At 47.3% G+C, this 20,696-nt stretch overlaps 1 protein-coding gene across 2 annotated transcripts in view; it reads left to right on the top strand.

Annotated features, from left to right (window-relative positions):
- The first annotated feature begins 3,466 nt into the window (after positions 1-3,466).
- The window catches only part of LOC134984873 (oocyte zinc finger protein XlCOF22-like), a 38,453-nt gene continuing 21,223 nt past the window's right edge, over positions 3,467-20,696 (top strand). For both annotated transcript variants that reach the window (XM_063950352.1, XM_063950351.1), the window contains exons 1-4: positions 3,467-3,611; positions 13,329-13,407; positions 13,527-13,628; positions 13,787-14,320. In XM_063950352.1, the coding sequence (XP_063806422.1) occupies positions 13,371-13,407; positions 13,527-13,628; positions 13,787-14,320 (673 nt within the window). In that variant the 5' untranslated portion in view covers positions 3,467-3,611; positions 13,329-13,370. The remainder of the gene's footprint in view (positions 3,612-13,328; positions 13,408-13,526; positions 13,629-13,786; positions 14,321-20,696) is intronic.

Here is a 20,696-nt window from a genome sequence, read left to right as displayed (position 1 = left end):
TCGCTATCACTGCTCTGAGTGACTCCATCTGGATTTGAACCTTTGTAAGTGTTCAAATATTTCAGATTTAGAATAGGTCTCACCTAGCCTTCTGGCTTCAGTACCACCATATAGTGTGGAATAATACCCCTTTCCTTGTTGTAGGAGGGGTAATTTTATTATCACCTGCTGGGAATACAGCTTGTGAATTGTTTTCAATACTGCCTCCCTGTCGGAGGGAGACATTGGTACAGCAGACTACAGGAACCTGCGAGGGGGAAACGTCTCGACATTCCAATCTGTACCCCTTGGATACTACTTGTAGGATCCAGGGGTCCTGTACGGTCCCAGCGTCATGCTGAGAACTTGGTAGAAGCGTTGGAGGGCTTCTGTTCCTGGGAATGGGCTGCCTGCTGCAGTCTTCTTCCCTTTCCTCTATCCCTGGGCAGATATAACTCTTATAGGGACGAAAGGACTGAGGCTGAAAAGACGGTGTCTTTTTCTGCAGAGATGTGATTTAGGGTAAAAAACGGTGGATTTTCCAGCAGTTGCCGTGGCCACCAGGTCCCATGGACCGACCCCAAATAACTCCTCCCCTTTATACGGCAATACATCTTTGTGCCGTTTGGAATCTGCATCACCTGACCACTGTCGTGTCCATAAACATCTTCTTGCAGATATGGACATCGCATTTACTCTTGATGCCAGAGTGCAAATATCCCTCTGCGCATCTCGCATATATAGAAATGCATCCTTTAAATGCTCTATAGTCAATAAAATACTGTCCCTGTCAAGGGTATCAATATTTTTAGTCAGGGAATCCGACCAAGCCACCTCAGCTCTGCACATCCAGGCTGAGGCGATCGCTGGTCGCAGTATAACACCAGCATGTGTGTGTATACTTTTTAGGATATTTTCCAGCCTCCTATCAGCTGGCTCCTTAAGTACGGCCCTATCTGTAGAAGGTACCGCCACTTGTTCTGATAAGCATGTGAGCGCCTTATCCACCCTAAGGGGTGTTTCCCAACGCGCCCTAACTTATGGCGGGAAAGGGTATACCGCCAATAATTTTCTATCGGGGGAAACCCACGCATCATCACACACTTCATTTAATTTATCTGATTCAGGAAAAACTACAGGTAGTTTTTTCACATCCCACATAATACCCTTTTTTGTGGTACTTGTAGTATCAGAAATATGTAACACCTCCTTCATTGCCCTTAACGTGTGGCCCTAAAGGAAAATACGTTTGTTTCTTCACCGTCGACACTGAAATCAGTGTCCGTGTCTGGGTCTGTGTCGACCGACTGAGGTAAATGGGCGTTTTACAGCCCCTGACGGTGTTTCAGACGCCTGGATAGGTACTAATTTGATCGCCGGCCGTCTCATGTCGTCAACCGGCTTGCAGCGTGTTGACATTATCACGTAATTCCATAAATAAGCCATCCATTCCGGTGTCGACTCCCTAGAGAGTGACATCACCATTACAGGCAATTTGCTCCGCCTCCTCACCAACATTTTCCTCATACATGTCGACACACACGTACCGACATACAGCACACACATAGGGAATGCTCTGATAGAGGACAGGACCCACTAGCCCTTTGGGGAGACAGAGGGAGAGTTTGCCAGCACACACCAAAATGCTATAATTATACAGGGACAACCTTTATATAAGTGTTCCTCCCTTATAGCATTTAATATATATTCATATCGCCAAATCAGTGCCCCCCCTCTCTGTTTTAACCCTGTTTCTGTAGTGCAGTGCAGGGGAGAGCATGGGAGCCTTCCCACCAGCATTTCTGTGAGGGAAAATGGCGCTGTGTGCTGAGGAGAATAGGCCCCGCCCCCTTTTCGGCGGGCTTCTTCTCCGGAGTTTGTGATATCTGGCAGGGGTTAAATACATCCATATAGCCTCAAGGGCTATATGTGATGTATTTTTCGCCATACAGGTATTATATATTGCTGCCCAGGGCGCCCCCCCCCGCGCCCTCCGTGACCGCTGTGTGAAGTGTGCTGACAACAATGGCGCACAGCTGCAGTGCTGTGCGCTACCTGATGAAGACTGAAAGTCTTCTGCCGCCTGGTTCCGGACCTCTTCAATCTTCAGCATCTGCAAGGGGGGTCGGCGGCGCGGCTCTGGGACGAACCCCAGGGCGAGACCTGTGTTCCGACTCCCTCTGGAGCTAATGGTGTCCAGTAGCCTAAGAAGCCAATCCATCCTGCACGCAGGTGAGTTCACTTCTCTCCCCTAAGTCCCTCGATGCAGTGAGCCTGTTGCCAGCAGGACTCACTGAAAATAAAGAACCTAAAAACTTTTTCTAAGCAACTCTTTAAGAGAGCCACCTAGATTGCACCCTGCTCGGACGGGCACAAAAACCTAACTGAGGCTTGGAGGAGGGTCATAGGGGGAGGAGCCAGTACACACCATGTGATCCTAAAAGCTTGCTTTTGTGCCCTGTCTCCTGCGGAGCCGCTAATCCCCATGGTCCTGACGGAGTCCCCAGCATCCACTAGGACGTTAGAGAAAATAATAACGACACTAAAGGCTGCACCCCAGTATAAAAATAATAACAGATGTATTTAAAAGCAGGACACCACAGACCATTCCTCCTGTATTGTAGGACATCACCACCACTCCCAATGGATAATAATAATACCAGGACACCACAAGATGCTGTCCCTGTATAATAATAACCGTACACAAAAACCTGCTCCCTCTGTATAACACTAATAACAACAGCACACCCCATTCTGCTCTCCCTTTATATTAATAATAAAATCACACAACAGGCTGCTCCACCAGAAAAAATATAATAGGACACTACAAGTCGCTCCCCAAGTATAATAATAATAATAGGACACAACAGGCCGCTCCACCTGTATAATAATAAAAACAGGACACCACACGCCGCTCCCTCTGTATAATAATAATAATAATAATAATAATAACAGGACACCACAGGTTGCTCCCCCTGTATTATTATAATGATAATAATAATAATAACAATAACAATAACAGGACACCAAAGGCTGCTCCTCCTGTATAATAATAATAATAATAGGACACCACAGGTTGCTCCTCCTGTAAAATAATAATAATAACAACAACAGGACACCACATGCTGCTCCCCCTGTATAGTAATAATAACAGAACACAAATGGCTGCTCCACCTGTTTAATAATAATATCAGGACACCACAGGCTGCTCCCCCTGTATAGTAAGACGCCATTACCTGATCTCAACGCACACTGGGAGGCTGCAGCAGTCGATGAAAACTCACTTCCTGTATGTGGAACGCACAATCCGGAAGTAAGGTGGAACGCACAGGCAGGAAGTAGGGCATGATTGGCAAAAGCTGCTTCCTGGTTATTGGCCCCTCCCCTCCTTCACCCCGCCCGCAGCTCCGCCCCCAGTAATGACAAAAACCATAAAAGTCCTCAGTGCAGGAGGCCGGCGGCCATTTTCTGGTAGACCAGTCCGGCATCAACTGCAGCAGCAATAGGTTCCCTGGCCGTGTAATGACGTCAGGAGCGGCGGCCATTTTCCCCTGGTCTGAGCTCCGCCTTCCTCCTATCATTCCAACAAGGCAGCAGGAGCAGAGAGCAGCCATTGCTGTGTCTGGCAGCAGGTAATGATATTATTATTATTATTCTATAGGCTGAGCAGCTCTGGTGTCAGGTTCTGTACTACAGGGGGAGCAGCCTCTGGTGCCTTGTTATAGTGCAGCTGGAGCAGCCTCTGGTGCTGCATTATCCCTGTACAGGTGGCTGACACTCTAGTGTCCTATTACTGTAATACAGGTGGCGCAGACCCCGCCGTTACCGTAATACAGGTGGCGCAGACCCTGCCGTTACCGTAATACAGGTGGAGCAGAGCCCGCCATTACCGTAATACAGTTGGAGCAGACCCCGCCATTACCGTAATAAAGGAGGTCGCAGATCCCGGCGTTACCGTAATACCGGTGGCGCAGACCCGGCCGTTACCGTAATACAGTTGTAGCAGACCCCGCCATTACCGTAATAAAGGAGGTCGCAGATCCCGGCGTTACCGTAATACCGGTGGCGCAGATCCAGCCGTTACCGTAATACAGGTAGCGCAGACCCCGGCGTTACCGTAATACCGGTGGCGCAGACCTGGCCGTTACAGTAATACAGGTGGCGCAGACCCCGGAGTTACCTTAATACAGGTGGCGCAGACCCCGCCGTTACCGTAATACAGGTGACGCAGACCCCGCCGTTACCGTAATACAGGTGGTGCAGATCCCGCCGTTACCATAATACAGGCGTCGCAGACCCTGCCGTTACCGTAATACAGGTGTCTCAGACCCCGGCGTTACAGTAATACAGGTGGCGCAGACCACGGAGTTACCTTAATACAGGTGGCGCAGACCCCGCCGTTACCGTAATGCAGGTGGTGGAGATCCCGCCGTTACCGTAATACTGTGGCGCAGACCCCGCCATTACCGTAATACAGGCGTTGCAGACCCCGCCGTTACCGTATTACAGGTGGCGCAGCCCCTGCCGTTACTGTAATTAAGGTGGCGCAGCCCCTGCCGTAACCGTAATATAGGTGGCGCCGACCCCGCCATTACCGTAATACAGTGGCGCAGACCCCGCCGTTACTGTAATACAGTGGCGCAGACCCCGCCGTTACCGTAATACAGGTGGCGCAGACCCCACCGTTACCATATTACAGTGGCGCAGACCCCGCCATTACCGTAATACAGTGGCGCAGACCCCACCGTTACCGTAATACAGGAGGTGCAGACCCCGCCGTTACCGTAATACAGGTGGTGCAAACCCCGGCGTTACCGTAATACAAGTGGCGTAGACCCCGGAGTTACCGTAATACAGGTGGCGCAGACCATGCCGTTGCCGTAATACGGGTGCAGCAGACCCTGCGGTTACCGTAATACGGGTGACTCAGACCCCGCCGTTACCGTAATACAGGTGGCGCTGACCCCTCCGTTATTGTATTTCCATAAACGGAACATTACAGGTGTTGTGTCCTTTGGCATTGTACTATACAGAGGGAGCGGCCTGTGTTGTATTAATATTCAGGGGAGCAGCATATGTTGTCATAATATACAGGGGTAGCATCCTGTGCTGTCATAGTATACAGGGGGAGTGGCCTGTATTGTCATAATATACAGGGGTAGCATCCTGTGCTGTCATAGTATACAGGAGGAGCGGCCTGTGTTGTCATCCTGTGCTGTCATAGTATACAGGGGGAGCGGCCTGTATTGTCATAATATACAGGGGTAGCATCCTGTGCTGTCATTGTATACAGGAGAAGCGGCCTGTGCTGTCATAGTATACAGGGGGAGCAACCTGTGGTGACTTGTTACTGTTATTATATAGGGTGAGGATCATGTATTGGCTTTCTATACAGAAGGAGTGGCCTGTGCTGTCATAGTATACAGGGGTAGCATCCTTTGCTGTCATAGTATACAGGAGGAGCGGCCTGTGTTGTCATAATATACAGTGGTTGCATCCTGTGCTGTCATAGTATACAGGGGGAGCGGCCTGTATTGTCATAATATGCAGGGGTATCATTCTGTCGCGTCATTGAATACAGGGGGAGCGGCCTGTGCTGTCATAGTATACAGGGGGAGGGGCCTGTGGTGTCTTGTTACTATTATTATATAGGGAGAGCAGCATGTATTGGCTTTCTATACAGAAGGAGTGGCCTGTGCTGTCATTGTATACAGGGGGAGCGGCCTGTGTTGCTAAAATATACAGGGGTAGCAGCCTGTGTTGTCATAGTATACAGGAGGAGCGGCCTGTGTTTTCATAATATACAGGGGTAGCATCATGTGCTGTCATAGTATACAGGGGGAGCGGTCTGTATTAACATAATATACAGGGGTAGCATCATGTGCTGTCATAGTATACAGGGGGAGTGGCCTGTCTTTACATAATATACAGGGGTAGCATCATCTGCTGTCATAGTATACAGGTGGAGCGGCCTGTGCTGTCATAATATACAGGGGTAGTATCCTGTGCCATCATTGTATACAGGGGTAGTAGCATAATATACAGGGGCAGCGTCCTGTACTGTCATAGTATACAGGAGTAGTGGCCTGTATTGTCATAATATACAGGGTTATCATTCTGTGCCGTCATTGAATACAGGGGGCTGGCCTGTGCTGTCATAGTATACAGGGGGAGGGGCCTGTGGTGTCTTGTTACTATTATTATATAGGGTGAGCAGCATGTATTGGCTTTCTATACAGAAGGAGTGGCCTGTGCTGTCATTGTATACAGGGGTAGCATCCTGTTCTGTCATAGTATACAGGGGGAGCGGCTTGTGTTGCTAAAATATACAGGGGTAGCAGCCTGTGTTGTCATAGTATACAGGAGGAGCGGCCTGTGTTTTCATAATATACAGGGGTAGCATCCTGTGCTGTCATAGTATACAGGGGGAGCGGTCTGTATTAACATAATATACAGGGGTAGCATCATGTGCTGTCATAGTATACAGGGGGAGTGGCCTGTCTTTACATAATATACAGAGGTAGCATCATCTGCTGTCATAGTATACAGGTGGAGCGGCCTGGGTTGTCATAATATACAGGGGTAGTATCCTGTGCCGTCATTGTATACAGGGGTAGTAGCATAATATACAGGGGCAGCGTCCTGTACTGTCATAGTATACAGGAGGAGCGACCTGTGTTGTCATAATATACAGACGGAGGGGCCTGTGGTGTCTTGTTACTATTATTATATAGGGTGAGCAGCATGTATTGGCTTTCTATACAGAAGGAGCGGCCTGTATTGTCATAATATACAGGGGAAGTATCCTGTGCCGTCATTGTATACAGGGGGAGCGGCCTGTGCTGTCATAGTATACAGGGGGAGCAGCCTGTGCTGTCATAGTATACAGGGGGAGCGGCCTGTGTTGCTGTAATATACAGGGGTAGCATCCTGTGCTTTCATAGTATACAGGGGGAGCGGCCTGTGTTTTCATAATATACAGGGGTAGCATCCTGTGCTGTCATAGTATACAGGGGGAGCGGCCTGTATTGTAATAATATAGAGGGATATCATCCTGTGCCGTCATTGTATACAGGGGGAGCGGCCTGTGCTGTCATAGTATACAGGGGTAGCATCCTGTGCTGTCATAGTATACAGGGGGAGCGGCCTGTGTTGCTATAATATACAGAGGTAGCAGCCTGTGTTGTCATAGTATACAGGGGTAGTGGCCTGTGTTAACATAATATACAGGGGTAGCATCATGTGCTGTCATAGTATACAGGGGGAGTGGTCTGTGTTGTCATAATATATAGAGGTAGCATCCTGTGCTGTCATAGTATACAGGAGGAGCAGCCTGTGTTGTTATAACATACAGGGCTAGCATCCTGTTCCGTCATTGTATACAGGGGTAGTGGCATAATATACAGGGGTAGCGTCCTGTACTATCATAGTATACAGGAGGAGCGACCTGTGTTGCCATAATATACAGGCGGAGGGGCATGTGGTGTCTTGTTCCTATTATTATATAGGGTGAGCGACATGTATTGTCTTTCTATAAAGAAGGAGTGGCCTGTGTTGTCATAATATACAGGGGTAGCATCCTGTACTGTCATAGTATACAAGGGGAGTGACCTGTGGTCATAATATACAGGAGGAGGGGCCTGTGGTGTCTCGTTTCTATTATTATATAGGTTGAGCGGCATGGATTGTCTTTCTATACAGAAGGAGTGGCCTGTGTTGTCATAATATACAGGGGTAGCTTCCTGTACTGTCATAGTATACAAGGGGAGTGACCTGTGGTCATAATATACAGGAGGAGGGGCCTGTGGTGTCTTGTTTCTATTATTATATAGGTTGAGCGGCATGGATTGTCTTTCTATACGGAAGGAGTGGCCTGTGTTGTCATAATATACAGGGGTAGCTTCCTGTACTGTCATAGTATACAAGGGGAGCGACCTGTGTTGTCATAATATACAGGCGGAGGGGCCTGTGGTGTCTTGTTACTATTATTATATAGGGTGAGTGGCAAGTATTGGCTTTCTATACAGAAGGAGTGGCGTGTGTTGTCATAATATACAGGGGTAGCATCCTGTGCTGTCATAGTATACAAGGGGAGCGGCCTGTGTTGCTATAATATACAGGGGTAGCATCCTGTGCTGTCATGGTATACAAGGGGAGCGGCCTGTGTTGCTATAATATACATGGGTAGCATCCTGTGCTGTCATAGTATACAGGGGAGCGGCCTGTGTTGTCATAATATACAGAGGGAGCGGCCTGTGTTGTCATAATATACAGGGTTAGCATCCTGTACTGTCATAGTATACAGGGGGAGCGGCCTGTGTTGTCATAATATACAGGCGTAGCTTCCTGTGCTGTCATAGTATACAGGGGGAGTGGACTGTATTGTCATACTATACAGGGGTAGCTTCCTGTGTTGTCATAGTATACAGGGGCAGCGGCCTGTGTTGTATTTATTTTAATATTTATTTATTAGCAGTTTCTTATATAGCGCAGCATATTCCGTTGCGCTTTACAATTAAAATAACAGTAATAGAACAAAACTGGGTAAAAACAGACAGACATAGAGGTAGGAATGCCCTGCTTGCATGCTTACAATATATGGGGGAGTAGGCATTGATACACAAGGATAGATGCTACCTGTTGCATAATGGTCCACCAGCTTGCCAGTTTCTTAATGGGTTGTATGATATGATCACCAAGCAATGAGATGAGGTACAGACTGAGAACAGCAGAGGACCCAAGACTGAGTCTTGCGGTACTCCAACTGATAGAGGTAGAGAAGAAGAGGTAGAGAAGAAGAGGTAGAATCAGAGAAGTGAACACTGAAAGAGCGATTAGATAGGTAGGATAAGAACCAGGAGAGGGCAACAGTGTCATAAGCAGCAGATAGATCTAGAAGAATGAGTAGTGTGTAATGGGCTTTAGATCTAGCAGATCTTTGGTCAGTGCAGTGTCTGTGGAGTGTTGGGCATGAAAGCCTGACTGAAGTGGGTCCAATAAGTTGTGGGAGTTAAGAATGTGTGTAAGGCGAGTGTAGGCAAGTCTCTCAAGTAGCTTGGAGGGATTTGGTAGCTGAGAAATGGGACGGTAGTTAGAGAGTGTGTTTGGGTCAGAGGTGTGTTTGTTTAGTAATGGGAGTAATCACTGCATGCTTAAACAGAGAGGGAAAGATACCAGTAGAGAGAGAGATTACAGATTTTAGTTAAGGTTGGGATAAGCACAGGAGACAAAGTGAGGGTATAGGATCAAGAGGAGAGGTAGTGGAGTAGGAGGATGGAAAAAGTGTTGATACTTCATCTTCACTTGTGAGATCAAATGAAGAGATAGTGCCAGAGGGTTCAGGTAGGGAATTGAGCAGGTCACTGGCTGAGAAAGAGTGTACCATTTCATCAATCTTATCCTTGAAGTAGGAGGCAAGTTCTTGTACACTGATAGTAGCTAGTGGGCGAGGTGAGGGAGGGTAAAGAAGTGATTTATATGTATTAAAAAGTCGCTTGGGGTTGGTAGCATGAGAAGACATGAGAGATTGGAAATATGTTTGTTTGGCAGTGTCCAGGGCCTGATGATAGGAGTGGTAGGTGGTCTTATATGTGAGGAAGTCACTTGGATTCTGAGATTTACGCCACTGACGTTCTACTTTACGTGACAGTTTTTGTAGGTGTCTTGTTGATTTAGAGTGCCACGGTTGGCATCTAAGCCTACGTGGAGTGTGATGGGTAGCTGGAGCCACTTCATCAAGGGCACTCTCTAGGGTCTTGTGCAGGTGGGATACAGCAGTGTCCGGTGTGGTGAATGTAGAGATTGGTGAGACCAGTTGTTGCAGAGAAGTGGAAAGTTGTTAAAAATTTATATTGTTAGTATTTCTGCGGGTTAGAGGAGTCTTGCTAGGTTTTAGTGTCATAGAATTTAGAGTAATAGAAGAGATTGTGAAGGTGATCAGGTTGTGATCAGAGAGAGGGAAAGGAGTGTTAATGAATTCAGAAACTGAGCAGAGCCTGGTGAACATAAGATCAAGGCAGTGGCCTTCCTGATGAGTAGAGGAGTCAGACCATTGGGTGAGGCCAAGAGAGGAGATTAGAGAGAGGAGTTTGGAGGCATGAACAGATTGTGGACTGTCAAGAGCTATATTGAAATCGACCCATAATGATGGTGGAGATGTCAGAGGAGAGGAAGTGAGGGAGCCAGGCAGAAAAATCTTCTAGAAATTGTTGTTCGAGTTGCCCATGAGGGCAATAGATAGCTGCAACACGCAGAGAGAAGGGGGGGGGGGGGGGGGATCCTGATAGAGTGAACTTCAAATGATGTGAATGCGAGTGATGGAACCTGAGGTACAACAGTGTGTGTGAAAAATTGGGACAGTAATATTCCAACCCCACCACCTTTACTATTACCAGGCCTGTGTGTGTGTGTGTGTGTGTGTGTGTGTGTGTGTGTGTGTGTGTGTGTGTGTGTGTGTGTGTGTGTGTGTGAAGTGGAAACCACCGTGTGACAGTGCTGCAGGGGAGGCTGTGTCTGATTGTGTGAGCCAGGTTTCTGTTATAGTCGGCAGATTAAAGTTGTGAGATATGAAGAGGGCATGGATGGATGGTAATATGTTACAAACAGAGCTTGCATTCCATAAGCCACATTTTAGTGACTTGGAGGGGGATGGGAGACGTGATATTTATGAGGTTAGATGGATTTCTATGTTGTTTTGAGACAGCTGAGTGTGAGAGGGACAGGTGGTTGGGGCCTGGATTTGGTGATATGGCACCAGCTAATAAAAGCAGAAGAGTGAGATAAATATTGGTGGATGTTCACGAGTGTTTATTCTGGTGGCCAATTGTGGTTGTCAAAGTACTTGCAGAGAAGTAAGTATAAAGCTCATGAGTGTTTAGAAGAGGGGAGTGGAGAATAGAAGCTGTAATGTGCACAGAGGGGTGAGTTTTAGGGTGTGTAGAATGTTGCTACATTTGGTGAGAATTCCAAGAATTGAAATAAGAAACAGTAGTTTGATGAACATGCTGTGGTCGTTTGTGAGATAATGTTGGGTTAAGTGGTGTAGGAATGAGTTGTTTAAGTAAGTTACCTTTCCTTGATGGCGCTCAATGTTTGTTCAACTGTTTTTTTTTAACTTTACGGATAACACACTTCTTAATTCCACACTTATTAAATTCCACGCAAGCTACCCCCAGCAAGCTGACCCCTTGACATTATACAGTAACACCAGGGGACGTGTCTGGGTGATAACTGGAGAGGTGACTGCTGGGAATGGGACATTATACAGTAACACCAGGGGACGTGTCTGGGTGATGACTGGAGAGGTGACTGCCGGGAATGGGTCATTATACAGTAACACCAGGGGATGTGTCTGGGTGATGACTGGAGAGGTGACTACAGGGAATGGGGCATTATACAATAAAACCGGGGGATGTGTCTGGGTGATGACTGGAGAGGTGACTGCTGGGAATGGGACATTATACAGTAACACCAGGGGATGTGTCTGGGTGATGACTGGAGAGGTGACCGCTGGGAATGGGGCATTATACAGAAACACCAGGGGATGTGTCTGGATGATGACTGGAGAGGTGACTGCTGGGAATGGGGAATTATACAGTAACACCGGTGGATGTGTCTGGGTCATGACTGGACAGGTGACTGCTGGGAATGGGGTATTATTCAGTAGCACCAGGGGACGTGTCTGGGTGATGACTGGAGAGGTGACTGCTGGGAATGGGACATTATACAGTAACACTAGGGGACGTGTCTGGGTGATGACTGGAGAGGTGACTGCTGGGAATTGGGCATTATACAGTAACACCCGGAATGTGTCTGGGTGATGACTGGAGAGGTGACTGCTGGGAATGGGGCATTATACAGTAACACCGGGGGATGTGTCTGGGTGGTGACTGGAGAGGTGACTGCTGGGAATGGGGCATTATACAGTAACAGTAGGGGACGTGTCTGGTTGATGACTGGAGAGATGACTGCTGGGAATGGGGCATTATACAGTAACACCAGGGGATGTGTCTGGGTTATGACTAGAGAGGTGACTGCTGGGAATGGGACATTATACAGTAACACCAGGGGATGTGTCTGGGTTATGACTGGAGAGGTGACTGCTGGGAATGGGGGATTATACAGTAACACCGGGGGATGTGTCTGGGTGATGACTGGAGAGGTGACTGCTGGGAATGGGGCATTATACAGTAACACCAGGGGACGTGTCTGGGTGATGACTGGAGAGGTGACTGCTGAGAATGGGACATTATACAGTAACACCGGGGGATGTGTCTGAATGGGGCATTATACAGTAACACCAGGGGATGTGTCTTGGTGATGACTGGAGAGGTGACTGGTGGGAATGCGGCATTATACAGTAACACCAGGGGATGTGCCTGAATGGGGCATTATACAGTAACACCAGGGGACGTGTCTGGGTGATGACTGGAGAGGTGACTGCTGGGAATGGGGCATTATACAGTAACACCTGGAATGTGTCTGGGTGATGACTGGAGAGGTGACTGCTGGGAATGGGGCATTATACAGTAACACCGGGGGATGTGTCTGGGTGGTGACTGGAGAGGTGACTGCTGGGAATGGGGCATTATACAGTAACAGTAGGGGACGTGTCTGGTTGATGACTGGAGAGATGACTGCTGGGAATGGGGCATTATACAGTAACACCAGGGGATGTGTCTGGGTTATGACTAGAGAGGAGACTGCTGGGAATGGAACATTATACAGTAACACCAGGGGATGTGTCTGGGTTATGACTGGAGAGGTGACTGCTGGGAATGGGGGATTATACAGTAACACCGGGGGATGTGTCTGGGTGATGACTGGAGAGGTGACTGCTGGGAATGGGGCATTATACAGTAACACCAGGGGATGTGTCTGGGTTATGACTGGAGAGGTGACTGGTGGGAATGGGGCATTATACAGTAACACCAGGGGATGTGTCTGGGTTATGACTGGAGAGGTGACTGCTGGGAATGGGGCATTATACAGTAACACCAGGGGATGTGTCTGGGTTATGACTGGAGAGGTGACTGCTGGGAATGGGGCATTATACAGTAACACCAGGGGATGTGTCTGGGTTATGACTGGAGAGGTGACTGCTGGGAATGGGGGATTATACAGTAACACCGGGGGATGTGTCTGGGTGATGACTGGAGAGGTGACTGCTGGGAATGGGGCATTATACAGTAACACCAGGGGATGTGTCTGGGTGATGACTGGAGAGGTGACTGCTGGGAATGGGGCATTATACAGTAACACCAGGGGATGTGTCTGGGTGATGACTGTATCACTGTGTGTGTCAGGTTCCTATAAGGTGTCAGGATGTCACTGTCTATGTCTCCATGCAGGAGGCGGAGTATATAGAGCAACACAGGGGTCTGTACAAGGCGATGATGATGGAGAATCTCCGGCCCCTCACATCACTGGGTAAGAGGAGACTGTCATGTATTGTACAGGGGAGAGCAGGTATGGGGGCCCCCTATATACACACATCATCTGATAATCACATATATACACTGTACTCAGTCAATGTGTGTCTCCTACAGATGGACCCAGTAACAGAGATACCCCAGAGAGATGTCCCCGTCCTCTGTATTCCCAGGACTGTACAGAGGAGAATCACAGAATCCCACAGGAGGATCAGGTAGGTGGGATTTAGGGTCTCGCCAATATACCAAAGTGACTGTCACTATATGATCTGTAGAGAAGCTGTGTGTGTATTATACACTGATATTATACTGTTTCACCTCAGTTTAATCTGACTGTACGCAAATATTATAATAGTGTTTGTTTGTTTTTTAGGTAGAACGTCTGTCTAATACTAAAATACAAGATATAGAGGGAGAAAAAGAGACGTATGTGACTGATATAAAGGCAGAAGATATAGAGGGAGAAGAGACGTATGTGACTGATATAAAGGCAGAAGATACAGAGGGAGTAGAAGAGACATATGTGACTGATATAAAGACAGAAGATACAGAGGGAGAAGAAGAGACGTATGTGACTGATATAAAGACAGAAGATATAGAGGGAGAAGAAGAGACGTATGTGACTGATATAAAGGCAGAAGATATAGAGGGAGAAGAGACGTATGTGACTGATATGAAGGTAGAAGATATAGAGGGAGAAGAAGAGACGTATGTGACTGATATAAAGGCAGAAGATATAGAGGGAGAAGAAGAGACGTATGTGACTGATATAAAGGTAGAAGATATAGAGGGAGAAGAAGAGACGTATGTGACTGATATGAAGGCAGAAGATATAGAGGGAGAAGAAGAGGCGTATGTGAGGGGTGATCAGCAGTGTAAGGAGGAGGAGATCCCTACAGATATCAGCACAGGTGAGTAATAAACACTTATTACAGAAGTCACATATTCTCCTTGCTCAGTCACTACAGCAATCTCTTATCCTACACCCTCCTCCGCCATCAGCCCTGTTCTCAGTTGGGAGACTCTAACACAAGGCTATCCATGACAAATATCACATTTAGAGAGTTATTACACACATCACTATAATGTTATTAAAAGTAACAAGCAGAAATGTATTATTAGTGATTATATATAAATGTGTATATATGTATGTATGTATATAATATAATTAGAATTGTTTTTTGTGGAGTGCCTAATTTATATGCATTTTGTTAGATGATGCAGGTATGAAATATTTCCTGCTATACAGTAGACCTGAGGTCACCAAATACAATTTGCATAAGATTCAGAAATAAAATGAAATTTGAATCTAGAACTTCAAGTAAAACAGAGTAAAAGCTTATCACAGGTATATATCTTTATAATCATAAGACAAGCGTTTTGCACTTGTTGTCACCCTTGCATGGGCGGGCTTGTTCTTATCCACTCCAATTCACTCTAAATACAAACTGCGCGTGATCAGCGCGTTTCTCCAATAGTGACTTCTTCTGGGGTGTTTTCTGTTAAAGGCTTTATCCTCAAATATCAGTTGTGTAGACTTGAAATAATTGTGTAACCTTCAGACGGTAATTGTAGACTTGTTCATGATGAACACATTCCTAATTACTTGTGAATAATAGTTCCTGCTCTGTGCAGTTATGAGGTTATGACTTTGGGGAATGTAATGGCCACATCCAATATTGCTCAATCTAAGGTCTCCCAGTAGTCTTACTACATACATAAATGTGTCTTGCACTCACTATTTTAACTAACCATAATAAAAAGTGGATTTGTAGTTCATGTATTGCTCAGTGCATTTAAGCCTGCAGCTCCCGACAAGGGACCCCACTATACTGCAGGTCCTACTCTATTGCTCAAAATAATTACCATAAAAACAGCTATCACATTAGTTTTAGACTTTAGGTGTACTCTCAGCGGCGGAATAGTTGCCGAAAGGCTTCTATTGGTTTTCAGAGCACCAGTCTGACATGCCACCACATCTCACGTGGCCCTCCAATTCACCAGATCTGGGACTGCTTGGCTGGGTCCGGCATTGTACTGTTGGTGCAGTTCCTGATGCGTTTGGAACGATTGGTGGTTGCTAGGCGACCTAAATGCCTGTGGTCCCGATTTGTCGTGATCTACTTTCGCCCACTGTTCCGCCGCTGAGATTCTTGGTGTCCATGCTTCTTCCACTGTAGATGCATACTACTCACTGTCTACAAGGGATCACCAACAAACAAATGCCGGTCTAGGCCACAACCAATGGCTCCCTTTTGCCAGTCGCATCATGTGCACGACCCATGGTTCCATCTGAAAAAGAAACAATATCTCAACAAATTTGCATTGTACCAATACCTCAGACCTTCACAATGATCTTCCAGTAGTTTTAGTGTCACCATCTACACGCATGTGCACGTCAGTTTTTTGTTTGTTGCGGCAGGAGTCAGACCATGGTCAGAAGGCTGCTGTTTTTAGCAGCCATAAGTTTTTCATACGTCCTAGAGGATGCTGGGGTCACTTCCGAACCATGTGGTATAGACTGATCCGCAGGAGACATGGGCACTTTAAGACTTTTCCAGAGTGTGAACTGGCTCCTCCCTCTATACCCCTCCTCCAGACCTCAGTTTAGAATCTGTGCCCAGGCAGACTGGATGCACTCTGAGGAGCTCTACTGAGTTTCTCTGAAAATACTTATGTTAGGTTTTTCATTTTCAGGGAGCACTGCTTGCAACAGCCTCCCTGCTTCGTAGGACCTAGGAGAGGAAGTAGGAACCAACTTCTGTGAGTTTCATGGCTCTGCTTCTAAGCTGACAGGACACCATTAGCTCCTGAGGGGTACTGAACGCTAGCTGTGGCTATCTGCTCACTCACACAGCCTGCCGTCACCCCCCTTACAGCGCCAGAAGTCAGAAGACAGGTGAGTAAGAGGAAAAGACTCTTCAACATCGGGACGACTAGAAAGGTACCGAGCAGCGGGCGGGAATGCTGCGCGCCATGCTCCCACACACACAGGCACTGCAGGGTGCAGGGGGGGAGGGGGCGTCCTGGGCAGCATGAACCCTTATAGGACTGGCAGATTAGGGGCATAAGTTGCTGCGGCACAGTCCTACCCCACGCCAGTATAAACATGAGTCTCTCTAAGTCTGAGTGAAAGCGCGCCATTACGGGGGCCGGGATTCTTCCTCAGACAGACAGCACACTGCTCAGCGCCATTTTCTCTCACTCCAGGCTGCAGAGAAGACTGCTGGTCCTCCTCCACTGCTGAAACAAGTATCAGGGTGCAAAACAGGGGGAGCGCAGTGAAATATGGTGCTATGTACATTGTGTCATTATAAAAGCGCTGCAGCTCTGTAGACATTTTGTGTTTCACAGACAATTTATTACTGGCGCTGAGTTGTGAGCTGGCAATTCCTTCTGTATCCTTCTGACAGATGTTACTGTGGGTCTGTCCCCTATAAGCCCCGGAGTGTCTGTGGTGTGGTGTACACGTGTGTGACATGTCTGAGGCAGGGTGTTCTTCCCCTGAGGAAGCCATTATGGGGACACAGAGTTGTAATGTGGTGGCGCTACCGGCACACCACGAGCCTGAATGGGTGAAAGAATTACGTGATAGTGTGAGTCATATCAGTAAGAGATTGGATAAGTCTGAGTCTCATGCAGAAACCTGGAGAAAGTCAGTGGAAGATGTGATTTGTCAAAACTCTGTGTTTTCATCCACAGGGGATCCCTCTGGGTCCCATAAGAGGTCATTTGCTCAGGTTATACAGACCGACACGGACGCTGATTCCTGTGTCGACACTGGTGATTTCAGGGCAATAGATCCAAAATTAGCTAAAAACATTCAGTACATGATTGTGGCTATAAAGAAGGTGTTAGAGGTTACGGAGACCCCTTCATTACCTCAGCAGAAGGTTTACCTCTATAAAGAAAAGAAAACTAATGTAACGTTTCCTCCTTCTCATGAACTGAACACTCTCTTTGAGGGTGTCTGGGCAAACCCTGAAAAAAATTTCAGATCCCCAAAAGAATTCAGGCTACTTATCCTTTCCCGGTAGAGGACAGGACAAAGTGAGAGTCACCGCCTGTTTTAGACAGGGCCCTGTCACTGTTAAAAAAAAAGGTGATTCTCCCTGCACCTGGGATGGCTGCTCTCAAGGAGCCGGCAGAACGCAAGTTGGAGACTTCATTAAAGTTTTTATGTGGCCAATGGGACACTACTCATGGCCTAACATTGCCTGTGTGTGGGTGAGTAGTGATATTGAAAAGTGGTCAGATAACTCTTCTGAAATTGACACAATAGATAGAGATCAGGTTCTCCTTACGTTGGGTCATATAAAAGACGCAGCATACATGCGTGAAGCTATGAGAGATATTGGGCACTTGGAATCAAGAGCATCTACCATGGCAGTCTCGGCACGGAGGGCGTTGTGGATTCGCCAGTGGAATGCTGACGCAGATTCCAAAAGAAATATGGAGTCTCTCCCGTATAATGGAGAGGCCTTGTTTGGTGATGGGCTAGATGCTTTAGTTTCTGCGGCTAACGCAGGTAAATCAACTTTTTTGCCTTATGCTCCTACGCCGGCAAAGAAACCTCATCACTTTCAGATGCAGTCCTTTCGGCCCAATAGATACAAAAAGGGTAAAGGTTCCCCTTTCTTGGCAGGTAGAGGAAGGGGACGAGGAAAAAGGTCCTCAGCGCCCCCAGGATCACAGGAGCAGAAATCACCTGCTTCTGCCAAGTCTACAACATGACGCTGGGGCTCCCTTGCGGGACTCCGCTCGAGTGGGGGCTCGTCTGCAGCTTTTCAGTCAGTTCTGGGTTCATTCTGGCCTAGACCCGTGGGTCTTACAAATTGTGTCCCACGGGTACAAACTGGAGTTTCAAGGCGTTCCCCCGCGCCGCTTTTTCAAATCGGCCTTACCAGTTTCTCTCCCTGACAGGAAGGTGGTAACTGCAGCAATACAAAAATTGTGCCAGGATCACGTCATTGTCCTGGTTCCCCTCTCACAACAGGGAGAAGGTTTTTATTCAAGCCTCTTTGTAGTTCCGAAGCCAGACGGCTCGGTCAGACCGATCCTGGACCTAAAATCTCTGAATCTATACCTGAAAAGGTTCAAATTCAAGTTAGAATCTGAGAGCAGTGATCTCCTGTCTGGAGGAAGGGGATTTCATGGTATCAGTGGACATAAAAGATGCCTACTTACATGTTCCCATTTATCCTCCGCATCAAGCTTATCTGAGATTCGCTGTACAGGATTGTCATTACCAATTTCAGACGTTGCCGTTTGGACTCTCCACGGCACCGAGGGTCTTCACCAAGGTGATGGCGGAGATGATGGTCCTCCTTTGTCAGAAAGGAGTCATTCTAATTCCTTACCTGGATGATCTCCTAATAAAAGCGAGGTCCAGGGAACGGTTGGTGCAGAACATTGCACTCTCCCCGACAGTGCTTCAACAACACAGTTGGATCATAAACATTCCAAAATCACAATTGGAACCTACAACAAAGTTATCCTTTCTGGGAATGATTCTGGACACAGAAGTACAGAGGGTATTTCTTCCAGTGGAAAAGGCTCTGGAAATCCAGAAAATGGTCAAACAAATTTTGAAACCGACAAGAGTGTCAATTCATCAATGCATTTGGTTGTTGGGAAAGATGGTAGCGGCCTTCGAGGCCTTGCAGTTTGGACTATTCCATACCAGGGTATTCCAGTGGGATCTGTTGGACAAGTGGTCCGGATCCCATCTACACATGCACCAGAGGATAATCCTGTCATCAAAAGCCAGAATTTCGCTCCTGTGGTGGCTACACAGTGCTCACCTACTGCAGGGTCACAGGTTCGGGATTCAGGACTGGGTCCTGTTAACCACGGATGCAAGTCTCCGAGGCTGGGGGGCAGTCACACGGAGTAAGCTTCCAAGGAAGATGGTCAAGTCAGGAAACTTGTCTTCACATAAACGTTCTGGAGTTGAGAGCCATTTACAACGTCCTTCTACAAGCAGAGCATCTTCTTCAAGATCTACCCGTACAGATCCATTCCGACAATGTAACAGCAGTGGCGTACATAAACAGTCAGGGCAGAATGAAAAGCAGAGCGGCGATGGCAGAGGCGACAAGAATCCTCCTCTGGGCGGAAAAACATGCAAGCGCTCTCTGCAATTTTCATTCCGGAGTGGACAACTGGGAAGCAGACTTCCTCAGCAGACACGATCTCCATCCAGGAGAATGGGGCCTCCACCCTCACGTCTTCGCAGAGGTGGCAGATCTTTGGTGAATCCCTCAAGTAGACATGATGGCATCTCGCCTCAACAAGAAGCTTCAGAGATATTATTCCAGGTCGAGTGACCCTCAAGCAATAGCAGTGGATGCACTGGTGACACAGTGGATGTTTCAGTCGGTGTATGTCTTCCCTCCACTTCCACTGATTCCAAAAGTTCTCAAGATTGTAAGAAGAACAAGTGTTCGGGCGATCCTCATTGTCCCAGACTGGCCAAGGAGGGCTTGGTATCCATATCTTCAAGAGTTACTCATAGAAGATCCTCGACCTCTTCGCGAGGACCTGCTGCAGCAGGGGCCGTGCGTGTATCAAGGCTTATCGAGGCTACGTTTGACGGCATGGCTGTTGAACGCCAGATCTTAGCCCGAAAGGGTATTCCAGAAGAAGTCATTCCAACTTTCATTCAGGCCAGGAAAGGAGTAACGTCTAAACATTACCACCGTATTTGGAGAAAATATGTATCTTGGTGTGAATCCAAGAAGGCTCCAGTGGAAGAGTTTCACTTGGGACGTTTTTCTCCTATTTCTACAGGCGGGTGTGGATGCGGGTCTGAAATTGGGCTCCATTAAGGTCCAGATTTCGGCCTTATCAATTTTCTTTCAGAAACAATTGGCCTCCCTTCAAGAAGTTCAGACGTTCGTGAAAGGGGTTTTGCACAATCAACTTCCATTTGTGCCTCCAGTGGCACAGTGGGATCTTAACATGGTGTTGCAGTTCCTTCAATCACATTGGTTTGAACCTCTACAGGAGATAGAGTTAAAATTTCTTACTTGGAAAGTGGTCATACTGTTGGCCTTAGCATCCGCAAGGCGGGTGTCTGAGTTAGCGGCCTTGTCTCACAAGAGCCCTTACTTGATCTTCCATGAACTTGGCAGCAATTTCTTCCGAAGGTGGTTTCCTTTTTCCATATAAACCAGCCTATTGTGGTGCCAGTGGCTACTGACACCTTCTCTGCATCAAAGTCCCTAGATGTGGTCAGGGCTTTGAAAATTTATGTCGCAAGGACAGCTCAAATTTGGAAAACAG

Source organism: Pseudophryne corroboree (genome assembly GCF_028390025.1).
Source record: "Pseudophryne corroboree isolate aPseCor3 chromosome 3 unlocalized genomic scaffold, aPseCor3.hap2 SUPER_3_unloc_9, whole genome shotgun sequence".
Lineage (NCBI taxonomy): Eukaryota > Metazoa > Chordata > Amphibia > Anura > Myobatrachidae > Pseudophryne > Pseudophryne corroboree.
This window is presented reverse-complemented; position numbering and strand designations above follow the sequence as displayed.